This window comes from Myxocyprinus asiaticus, chromosome 23 (assembly GCF_019703515.2).
Source record: "Myxocyprinus asiaticus isolate MX2 ecotype Aquarium Trade chromosome 23, UBuf_Myxa_2, whole genome shotgun sequence".
NCBI lineage: Eukaryota > Metazoa > Chordata > Actinopteri > Cypriniformes > Catostomidae > Myxocyprinus > Myxocyprinus asiaticus.
Genome location: NC_059366.1, coordinates 29,605,156 through 29,617,659, shown reverse-complemented (window position 1 = coordinate 29,617,659; position 12,504 = coordinate 29,605,156). Strand labels below are relative to the sequence as shown.

Sequence of the window (12,504 nt, the reverse complement as noted above, 5' to 3'; positions counted from 1 at the left end):
AGTAACCTTTCCAGTTCTGTCTTTTGTCTATCCCTCACTTTCTATCAGTGTAGATATGGTGTAAGCCATAAAGATATTACTTTACCTATTTTCAAAGAATATCTGATTCGAAAGGCAGAGTTCAGGAAATCGTTTGAGGATGATGTGGAATTAATTCCCCAGAAATCTGTATTTTCAAAATAACAGGTCAGATAAGATTGTGAGGTTATGTGTACAGAGAAAACATCACTGTTCTCAAGCTCTAACACTACTAACATTTAGAGAATGCCCATGGAGATTTCATATAAATGATATTTGTTTTGTTATTCTGTCATAAAAGACTGACTCCATATGTTCCCTAATGTTTAACTAACAAGAATTCACAATTGGTCATTCTAAAAGTAAAGCTTATTTAAAATTTGAAAGAGATTGAAGTCTGATTTATAGGTTATGTGTAACGTAAATGCCATTACACTGCTTCAAGAATGCCATGCTTCTTCCCAAGAGATTGAACAGACTGCAGAGAGTTGTGTCTCTAAAGAAAACCAGCTTATAATATATCCTGTTTATAGGATTTATAGATCCTTTATAGGATAGGCGTTTCCTCTCAATAATAGACACAAACACTCCATCTTCCCTTTGTCTATAATTGCCATTTGTCAGATGCATACACTGTCTGAAGTAGAGGTGCAGTCATACAGTAAAATCTACATAATGCCTAAAAACTGTTATGAATTCATCATATTTTCCTCATGCTTACTGTGCCATAGCTAAACAGATACTCTTGGAATATTTTGGTGTTTTCTCCAGTATTTCGCACTGCAGGCAGCAAGTTAGAATAAAGTATTTTGATCCATCCTGTGAGAAAACACACAGACACTTAAAATAACTCGGTTATGAGAGTCGGGTTGTTTTCTCTTTTGTATGAAGAATGAAATGATTCCTGTTAATAGTACTTGCTTTAGCAAAAGTTTACAAACATAAACTTTAACTGTAATTGCGTAAAAAAAAAAAAAAAACTGTAATTTTTACTTTCCAAACTTTTCTCTTCATTTTCTAACGTTGTTGTTAATTTAAAGAAATCTATGAAAAGAGTGCAATTTAAAACATTAAAAAAGTTTTATAAATGTAAATAGAATGTAATTAAATTGCATGGACAGAGATCTATTCTCTACTTCAGTTTTGTGGAGAATAATGCGACCATTGTACTCTGTCACAGCTGGCTGTCAAAAGCTGCATATTTATACTGAATGTCTGTTCATACAGTGGAAGTTATTTCCCAGTTAATATTGAGTAATAGCCTGAAAAATTCTTTTTTTATCCTTTTTTATATCCTTACTTTACTTTCAATAAAGCCCTTTAAAATGACTCTACTGACCACAACCCTAGCAGCACCATACATAAATAAATTCCATTTGTTTCTTTTATAAAGTTATCCTTTCAGGTAATTCTTTCAGGTCGAGAGAAACATGAAATAATTCCAGATACACACACTTTCTCACACACAAATAAACTGAACACATTCACTTGTTCACTTGCAGACACTGACTGCCAGAGCAACTAATTTCTCATGACAAAAATATGGAGGATTTTGTCCTCACATTACATTTGATTAAAAATTTGTTTTTAAAATGAAGGCATCTTAAACCAATTACTCAATCTCAGTAAACATATCCTAGATGCAGGCTCTTATGTTCCATAGTAAAAAAAATTATTAAAAAAAATAAAATAAAAAAAACTTTAAAGTTCACACAAAAATAAAAATTCTCTCATCATTTACTCACCCTCATGCTATCCCAGATGTGTTTGATTTTTTTTCTTCTGCTAAACAAAAAAGAATATTTTAAGAAGAATATCTCAGCTCTGTAGGTCCATACATTGCAAGTGAGTGGTGACCAAAACTTTGAAGCTCAAAAAGCATATACTGTAAAGGCATCACTCCACTGGTTAAATCCATGTCTTCAAAGCAATATGATTGGTGTGGGTGAGAAAAAGATAAATATTCAGTACTTTTTTACCATAAATTCTCCTCCCTGCCCAGTAGGTGGCGATACGCACAGATTCAATATCATTAAATATTGATCTGTTTCTCACCAACACCTATAATATCACTTCTGAAGATATTAATTTAACCACTGGAGTTGTATGGATTACTTTTATGCTGCCTTTAAATGCTTTTTGAGCTTCAAAGTTTTGGACCCTATTGACTTGCATTGTGAGGACCAACAGAGCTAAAATATTGTTCTGAAACTTTTTGTTTGTGTTCAGTGGAAGTAAGTCATATACATCTGGGATTGCATGAGAGTGAGTTAAAGATGAGAGAATTTTCATTTTTGGGTTGACTATTCCATTAAAAGGTACAACATCCCAGTGTGCTAGTTTCTGCTATACACGTTCTCTTTTTTTTTTTTTTTTTTTACAAAACCTTTCACATTTTAAAATGTATCTATAAAAAGTTACAAAAAAAAAAAAATAAAAAAAAAAACCTTTGAATCTATGACCAATTAAATTCTTTCTCTTCAAGCAAACTAAAAGATCTGTTTATCAACATCTGTTCATTGTCTATAAATCTATACCCAAAAAGCTTCATGGTTGGTCCACAAACTTGCTGTACTACTTGGGCTAGTTTGAACGGTATACTAAACCGCCATTTTTCCACCTGTTCTGAGGAGTTTTTTTGGGTAGAAAACACACCACTGGCCTCAGTTGAAGCATGTGTGTTCTTAAGGATCCAGTCCCTTGCTTGTGTCGTGAATGGAATCCCTGTGAAATTGTACATTTCAGCTGCTTTCTGCATGGGATACCTGGCGATATCCTCGTAACGTACAAGCATGTAACGGTTTTCCAGCCATTTAGGCTGACTCAAGCCCAGCTCTGCGGACATGCGGATGTTGTTACAGTTTCCTTCTAGGCGTTTCATCTCCTCATCCTCGATAGGCACATCTCCATTCACAGCCCAACTTTTCCAGTTCTGATACTTACTGGCAAAAGCCACCATCCTTGATGCCAGGATGGCTCGCGGGTCCCTCACCAGCTGTATGAGTTTGATTTCCAATCGAGGGTCCTCCACTAGGGAACGAAGCGTATCCAGCTGCTGGACCCTCACAGATTTGATTGTTCTGTGCTTTTTTGCATGGCAGACCTCAGACGCCAAGGTCAGATTGAGCGGTCCACACCGCCTTATCTTGCAGTGGTACCTCTCAAAAACCTCTTTGATGACAGGAGTGCAGACTTGCTCCTCGCACAGGGCTATACTGGACTCCCTACGGAAAAGGGCAGGGGTAACATGATCCTGAGGAGGAGGACTGATGAAGCGCTCCAACATGGAGAAGTTACACAAGAAGAGATGCTGCAGGACATCCCTGTACACCCAAACAGCTGCACTAGTATTAGTGCCACTCGTGCCAATCGCTAACATTTTCTCCACATGCCATAGTGGCTCAAAGAGGTAAAACATGTTGGCACCCTGTTGGTTGAAAAACTCGCCCACGAAGGAGGAACCTGTACGAGTTGTAGCCATCAAAAGGATGTGCTTCTGACCTGCCCTTAATAACTGAGTGCCATTCTCAGCATACATCTCCTCTGGATTGGAACTGTTGCCCTCCATTACGACTAGCGCATTGGAAGCATTGTAGAGCACCGGAGGCTCCAGAGTCTGTGTTGTTCGTCGGATTGTCAGCTTATCTGAGACCCTGCAAATATTACATGAAATTAAAACCTTTCAAAAATTTCACAGTACATTCTTTGCATCATAAAATTAATAATACTTTATTAATAAAAAAATTCTCACCTTGAAATAATGTTGTTTTCCTTTTCAATGATGACAAGTGCCACAATGCAGATAAGGATGACTGCATACTTGTTCCTCATTCTCAAATTAACTTGTATTAAAAAAATGCTTCCATGGACTGCTAATAAGTCGCTGCTGCCAAGAGTTTTGGATTCATCTCATGTCAAAACCTGGGTGTAAAATTAATCTGCAATAAACAAAATCAGAGAGGTTACAACTTTTTATTTATTTTTTAATACAAGAGTATTGGCACTAAGCCATAAAACTCACAAAAACAACAGCCTTTGGTATCGATTCAGGGTGGTGACCGATTTATACCTTTTGGCACAGCAGAGTATAAGCAGACACAGACAATCTAAGCTTTGTTCCCCAACAAGCTGCTTGCACTGACATCACCTATCCAGTAAATCCACTAATGTAGAATGATGAGAGATGATGAGGTCCATAGAACACAGTGTCTCTTTTTGATCTGTGTGTTCCTGCTTACTTTTTGATGAATAATGAAAAGTAGTACTTTTTAGTGTTGTTTTGTTGTTGTTCAAGAAATTAAAAGGAAAAATATCAGAATTAGATCCTTGAGTGTCACACCAAAACTCTAAAAGCGGTTTTACACAGTACACGGTAACCGCGGGTTCCCTATTTATTTTCAATGAGAGGTGGCAGAACAGAGGACCAGGGCCGCTATTAGGATGCAGTCTTTGGGCAGGCATTTTGGTCTTTAGGGTGGGCAATAGGTTATCTCTTCGTCTGGCCTGGGGTTTCCCCTTGGTCGTTTCACCGTCTGACCGGGTGGGAGGGGGGCACAAGTAAAATATGGAGGGCAATAAAAGATGGCAGATGACAGCGCAGGTTGACCAATCGCGTTTTAGGTCCACCCACATGTGCAAATCAAATATTCAAGCTGTATATCCATTTTATATCCAAGAGCAATAACGCTGATTTCTCACTTTTAATTTTTTTTAAACAAAAGGAATAATAAAAAAAAAGCCATTTTCAAACTGTGCCTATTTCTTTTTAAATGAAAAACCAAAATTCAAAGCATACATTTTATTTTGTTTTTTCAGTTTTGAAACAACAATGACCAAATGAACACAACGTACATGGACGCTACAACATACACGGATGTTACTCAACCTCATGTCGTTGCAAACCAATATGAGTTTCTTTCTTCTGTGGAACACAAAAGGAGACATTTAAAGCAGAATGTCTGAGCTTTTGTTTTCCATACATTGAAAATGAATGGTGACCACTTCCATAAAATTTTCAAGGCAAGATTTTCAGTGAGTAACAACTTAAATTCTGTCTGTTGCTTACACAAAGTTGTCATATGGCTCCAAAGACTTAAAATTTAAGTTGCATGGACTACTATAATGAGATTTTTCACTTTATTATTCTAAACTTCTCCTTTGGTGTTCCGTGAAATAAAGAAAGTCATGTATGTTTGTAACAACATGAAGATGAGTAAATGATCAGTATATTTTCAAATATCTTTAATACAGTATATGTAGTTTCCATCCATCATCACACAGCAACACTGAAACACTAGGCTGCCCTTTCACCAAGGGTTCAGGACCTCTGAATTCCACAAGCCATTTGTTCACAGCAGCTGCATGCTGTGGGGGTAGTTTAGGTTTACTTGTTGAAATAAACTTTTGTTTTAGTGAGGTGATAAGGGTTTCAGCTTTTTACATTCCTTATCAAAGTTGTATCACTACATTTTACACCATATGGAGCTTTAAATACTCTCTTAAGGTTTTTACAGTAAATAAGCTTTGTGAGTGTGAAAAGTATGAATGTGTACAACAGACAATCTTTTCAGGCTTTTAAGATGAAAACACATACTACCTACCCTCTTAATATTGTGTGATATTGTCATAATGATTATTATGGGAGTGTTAGTTAGGCAAAACACAAAAAATGATATCAATGATTTTGATCAAAGAATTAATCAAAAATTAATTTATAAATTAATCTAGCAGCAACAAGAAATGACAGAAGAGCAACACCAGGACACACAAATAAACTTGGCTGTTTCACTGAAATAAAACCAGTGGCTTTAGGGCTTGTTTGATCCCAGATAACCCTGCAGAATGGCTTTAAATGGGTTCTATTCACAACTGTCGTTTACCAGCAATAATGCATTGTGTTACCTTTACAGCAAGGCAAACAACTCTGCTTGACAGGGGTTTATCTGTACCATATCAATCCATCTGTGCAAATAAACTGACCAGATCTCTGCCAGACAGCACAATTTATGAATGTGACACTTTTCTACACCATGCTAACAACTAAATGGAAGGTGAAATTGCACAATATTGTAGTCGAAAGGTAAGATGTGTACCAATGTGAAAACTGTCATGTTAAATGCCATGCAATTTGTCTGCACAAAGAGTAACATTTAGGATATGACACAATGTTCAAGCCGTCAAGAAACGATAGTGTGCAGTCTAAGTAAATATAAACCAATTATGTGGGCTTATTATGCCATAGCTGTCAAACTGTCAGGCACGGTGGTTGAGTTGAGATCTTTACATATTCTAAACCCACTGGAGCATTTGACAAATCTGATGATTTGCTCAAGCAGAAACGGACATCACCCTGTTCATCATTCCCATACAAATTACATTAATGGCTTCTCTTACAGCCTTTTAGATGTGTACGGGAAAATGTTTTGGTTCTAAGGGATTGTTCATTTACTCACCCTCATGGCATCCCAGATGTGTATGACTTTCTTTCTTCTGCTGAACACAAATGAAGATTTTTAGATGAATCTTTCAGCTCTGTAGGTCCTTACAATGCAAGTGAATGGGTACCACAATTTTGAAGCTCCAAAATTCACATAAAGGCAGCATAAAAGTAATCCATAAGACTCCAGTGGTTAAATCCATATCTTCAGAAGTGAATTGATAAGTGTGGTGAGAAACAGATCGATATTTAAGTCTTTTTTTACTATAAATTCTCCTCCCTGCCCAGTTTGTGGCAATATGCATGAAGACTGCAAATCGCCAAAAACAAAAGAAGAAGAATGTAAAAGTGAAAGTGGATATTTATAGTAAACAAAAAGAAGTCTTATGGAGTCTTGTGGATTACTTTTATGCTGCCTTAATATGCTTTTGGAGTTTCAAAGTTTTGGTCACCATTCATTTGCATTGTGAGGAACTACAGAGCTGAAATATTCTTCTAAAAATCTTAATTTGTGTTCTCCAGAAGAAAAAAGTCAGCCACATCTGGGATGGCATGAGGGTAGGGTAGTAAATGATAAGAGCACTTTCATTTTTGGGTGAATTATCCCTTTAAGTAATAATGTTTAAACAGAACTACTGTTGCAGTATTTTAGTTTCTTTTGTCTAGTTAAAAAAAACATGGCTTTGCTTCGATGTTCAAAATCTTGTTTAAGATTTGATTTCTTCACTGGAGATGGAAGGTACATGTCAGTGCATTCGGACTGGTTTACAACATGTGGTCAGTCATTTTAAACCATTGGGATAGCACACCTTGCTCTAGCACACTATATTGGGTAGTATTACACCAATATAATATAGTGCCATTTTCTGTCAGAAAACATGACACAAGAAGTGAGTTAACATGGGTATCAGAGAGGTGTGTGCAGTCTGGGGCTAGGGAGCATGTTTCATCCATTTTTGTCTTGTTTCATTACTGAGCGCTTTGCGGTTCAGCAGTGCGTGATGGTGCCTTCTGGGAGATAGGCAGTGTTTAGCTGGAGTTCTTCTATGAGATAAATCCACTATCACCAGTGACAGGTCTTCTTGTGCTGCATGAGCCTACAAGTTGCAGCTGCTGCAGCGGTGGAGGAGGGGAATGGGAACAGGGGGTGTATTTGTCATCATGGACATAAAACAGAATGTAAACCTTTAGAGACATGGCACCAAATGCTTTTTCTCACTCTCTCTTTCACACACACACACACACACACACACACACACACACACACACACACATGTTGGTGCAGCTATCATTATGAGGACTCTCCATAGACATAATGATTTTTATACTTTACGAACTATAGATTCTATCCCCTAACCCTACCCCTACACCTAACCCTCACAAAAAAACTTTCTGCATTTTTACATTTTCAAAAAAACATTATTTAGTATGTTTTTTAAGCCCCCACACACACAAACGCCATTACACTGTTTTGGTGATCAATGTAGGCTATACTAACAGAATATTTAACTTGATTCCACTTATCTAACTGCTATTTTGCAAAGTAATATATGGTCACTTGATACATGATATTTGGCTAAATAACCCTTTCATATGTACCGTTACACAAACAGTCTGTGACGATTAATAACTGGGCAGCGCAGAGTTGCGTCACACATATGTTTTTCTGCAACATCCAGTTACGTTACAAGCTGCCAGATTCAAATCGGATTCCGCACCAACACAGGCTGCGCTGGTCAAGCGTCTGTAATTTATATTCACTCAAACAGTTACTCATACAGTCTTTTAAACCACGAATAAGTTTATTTTATATACATACATCCAACTCGTCACCAAAGTACCGCAATAAAAAGTTTACAGCTCTTATACGCACAGTCAATACATCAAACATCTTCTTCTGATGCGTGCTGCCATTTGTTTACATTAGTAGTGGTCGTCATTTGTCAAACAAACAGCTACTCAAAGAGTCTTTTCAAGCACATAATATGTTTATTTTATGTAACAAACAACCTAATTGTCACAAAAGAACCACGATAACAGTTCACAGCTTGCATATGCACAGCCATCATATCTAAATGCGATCTTCCCATGCACGCAGCCACATCTGCTGATTAGGGGCAGATGCAGTTTTCATTCACACAAACAGCAACTCAAACAGTCTTTTTGGGCATATAATACGTTTGTTTTCTGAAACAGACAGCCAAACTATCACAAAAGCACCACGATAACAGTTTAAAACTCATATACTCACAGTGGAAACATGCAGGTTTGACCGTGATTATCCGATGCACGCAGCCAAGTCTGTTTACATTAGCGCTTGTCTCACACACACACACACACACACACACACACACACACAATGTCTGAGAAGTCAAACAGCGCATACAGGCAAACCGGACTGCTGATATTATTTGATCATTTGTTTTTTTACAGCTATAAAAATGAAATAAATAAAACAAATACACAGTACAGCAGACATAACCCATTTGATCACATATTTACTATATTATATACATTATTTATTTATTCATTATGACAAGAAACAAATAAAACAAATACTCCCCTTCACTCTGCCCACCTCTACCAGCTGTGCAGTGTCACTGGGCACTGCAGATGATTTTAGACCCTACTCATGAATAGGTTAAAACTTTAATCTTCCTTTATGTACTGATTGTAGACATGAAAGTTATTTGTTTTAGATTAACTACAGTATTGTTAGAAATGATCCAGATCACAGGATAATCCAAATTTGAAGCTGTGATTTGCCTTTTACTCTATGAAATGAGTAGATCTTTAAATTAATTACATTTTAGCCACTGTGATTTTGTCTTATGAAGAGTACGATGCAGACCGACTTCAAGCAAGAAAAAAAAAGATGCATGCATAAATGCTAGTAGGAAATGTTGGGTTTCTTCTGCTGAATTTTGAACGTATGGGTTGATATAATTTACTGTCCATATTCGCAGTTCAATTAGACGTAAAAGAAAAGACAAAGAGAGCATGCTTAACCACATCAAATTACTATTACGCATGGTATTACAGAACTTTGCCAGTAGTTTAATGTAAAACAGCGAGATTACGGTAAAACATTTGAACATTTCTACATGGCTGGACCGATAGAGGTTGGCCTGTTCTTTGAGTTGGAATAAAGTCTTACCTTACAGACTAAACGGGTCTCCAGTGGCTCATCCGGAGCATCCTGAATGGTCGAGTCTGGTACACATTGTTCCTTTGCGTAGCCTATTTGAAGACTCCGAAGTGCTGCAGTGAGTTAAGTGAGTAAAAAAGCTTTAAATTAACGTTAATATTTGACTTATAGTACAGACTTCATGCCCTGATAATCACCCCCCCATAGACAAAAGAAAGGGATGATTCAGTGAAGTTTATAGGTCCAACTTTGACATGTTTCTTGCACTCACAATTCGAAGGGTCCCAAAGTCATTTCTAAAGTCTCACAGTGTTACAGAAAAATTTATAAAGTTATCTCCATTTGCTCTGTCCTCTTTGGCATCGTGTTGGAAAACGTGTCCATTTCTCGGCGGTCTCCAAGTTTGGGCTATTCTTGGACACATGATCACGTGGTCAAGAAAGAGCCCCAATGTGAGCGTGCTAACAAGGACTTTTCTGTTTGAGGAGGTCCCAGAGACACTCCTCAGTGGATTCCTTCATCCCATTTCTATGGTAATAGGGGTCCGCACACACGTCTCAAATCCAAAACACGCTGCGTAAAGACGGAGATCCCGTTCGTTGAATGAGTGATGGAGCGGTGCCTCACAAAACTTACCGTCGCACCCGCCAAACACCATACCACAGTTGTTATTAGCACTGTCAAACAATTATAAATTACTATGGGATCGCCATAGTATTTCTCTCATGTAGTTTGTTATTAATGTCAGTGGTGGCTAATCACAATTTATTTATCAGTTTTATTGTAGTAATAACAATATGCTGTCAGGATTCGTTTTAACTATATAATAATAATAATAATAAGATTACTATGATTATTATTGTTATTATGACAGCCGGCTGCTTCATACGCTATGCTTTTATTGCACTGTCCAGTTTGATTTAGGCGATTTATGTGAATTTATACTAGCATTGTTTTTGTTACTTATGTTGGATAAACTGATATTTTCCACCTAATGACCCCTCGGGGACAACTAGATTGAAAATGAAAATGTCTATTTATTCTTGAAGAAGTCTGAAGTTGTGCCACGAGGGACAGCTTCGAAGCATTCAGCAAGAACATCATGTAACCACATGAGGGCAGTACTGTACAGTGTTGCTGTCAATAGTTTTAAAATGAACATTACAATGACTATTTTATGCTATTTACATTGGCAGCACTACAGAATAGCCAAAACACAGTACAGTTCTTAGTTCTTTCTAAATTAAAGTAAATATGAACAAAAATAGTTTTACCTGTAGGTGTGTTTATACGTTTCGTTTTATTGATTTAGATGCTTTCATCTAAAGCTACTTACAAATGAGGAATATTCCATCATAATCGGGCTCCAAAAGTGATGTACTGCCAAGCAATCTGTTATCAAACCACTACAGAAATACCAGTCTTTCCTTACTGGCATGCAAAACGCAGTGATCTGGTGTAGTTAATGCAGTCTTCTCATTTTCAACATTACTCTTTAGCTAATGTAACAGAGGTCTATAGCTATTTGTGTGTATTTACAATGTTATGTACTCTAAATGACTGCAACAACATTGTTTAATAATGTAATAAACAGGACTCAATTTTTAAATCTCAGAAAATATTTTGGAAATAGGGGAAACGTGACTAAAAATGATTGCTTTGGTGGCCCATGTAAAAGCTTCAACCCTGAGCCAAAATACATATTATATTTTCAGATCAACTAAAGTTTGTGAGAAGATTAAAATGAAATTTGTTGGCGATCCAGACGTGGACTGTTTTGGAGTTTTTATCCATCTGTGATTCAGGAAGGAACATTCAAACATTTCGGAAGAATATGTCAAAATTGATTCTACTGAACTGGTTTTGAAACTGGAATTCAATGAAATAGTTAAAGGGATTCCTGCATGATCTGAAACTCTTATTCAGTGAATAGAATGCTTGCTTTACTGATGTTTACAGTGGTCCCCAATATACCGTAGATGTCCTTTTAAGTCTTCATAACTGTGACCTTCTTATGGCACATTTGGATTGCACATCTGACATTTCTTTCTTGCTTGCTTACTTTCGAAAATATGCATCCTCCATTTTAGACCATGGCAGGATAATCACAATAAAAACGATATCTAAGACCTTTTATAGTCATGGCAGAAACAGATTTAAGCAGATGATAATACACTATTTTGCATGAATGGCAAATCTGTTTGCCATTCAATGTTTCTATTTTGTTGCATAATCCACACTGCTGATGCATGACTGACGCACATGGTCACAATATACAAGAAATTTCCAGGGTTAATCTTACGATAAATTGTACGTTGAACCCCCTGTCCTATCCTGTCCTGTCCTGTCAATTTTTGTTTGTTTGTTTGTTTTTTTATGACTAAAATTAAATGCAAAGTGTTTCCTTTTTATATGCTGTCATATTTGCATCATCTCCATAATTTATCAAAATCCATTGTTTAGTGGAAAGAACAGAAACAAAACCAAGAGCAATGCAACCAACTTTGTGTAGTCATAAACACTGTCAATGCAACATCTTCATAGCCATATCAAAGTAATCATTATGGTCACATCTATTGTATGCAGTGTTGGGTCTTCACTGTGATGTACATGCAGAGATGCTTCTGGTATATGTGTCCCTGTAGACTGGCTCTGAGCAGTGCACGATAATGAAGGATTATTGTAGGTTAATCTGCTTGCCTGCCATCTGCCTGCTCCAGTCAAATTAAACCTGAAAGCAAAGCCACACTCACAAATGTTGATGAAGGTAAATTGGCAGGTGTTCATTTTGTGATCTGCACAGCTGCTCATCTGCACAAAATGTAATACGAAAACATTTTATCTGTAATTCAATGACAACTGTGCAAATAGTGAATCTTTATTAAAAGTTGCATTGTGGTGT

At 36.9% G+C, this 12,504-nt stretch overlaps 1 protein-coding gene across 1 annotated transcript; it reads right to left on the bottom strand.

Annotated features, from left to right (window-relative positions):
• Positions 1-2,369: 2,369 nt before the first annotated feature.
• LOC127414100 (carbohydrate sulfotransferase 3-like) lies at positions 2,370-9,993 on the bottom strand. Its single transcript, XM_051651846.1, has 4 exons — positions 9,874-9,993; positions 9,612-9,715; positions 3,770-3,956; positions 2,370-3,671 (listed from the first exon to the last, which is right to left on the bottom strand). The coding sequence occupies exons 3-4, from the start codon at positions 3,847-3,849 to the stop codon at positions 2,474-2,476; spliced, it is 1,278 nt and encodes a 425-aa protein (XP_051507806.1). The 5' UTR covers positions 3,850-3,956; positions 9,612-9,715; positions 9,874-9,993; the 3' UTR covers positions 2,370-2,473.
• Positions 9,994-12,504: the final 2,511 nt, after the last annotated feature.

What these genes read in the sequence shown, in the direction of transcription:
- LOC127414100 (XM_051651846.1), bottom strand. Translation starts at nt 3,849, where the DNA reads ATGAGGAACAAGTATGCAGTCATCCTTATCTGCATTGTGGCACTTGTC. An exon ending in GAAAACAACATTATTTCAAG is followed by an intron (nt 3,672 to 3,769) that starts GTGAGAATTTTT and finishes TAATATTTGCAG; the next exon opens with GGTCTCAGATAAGCTGACAA.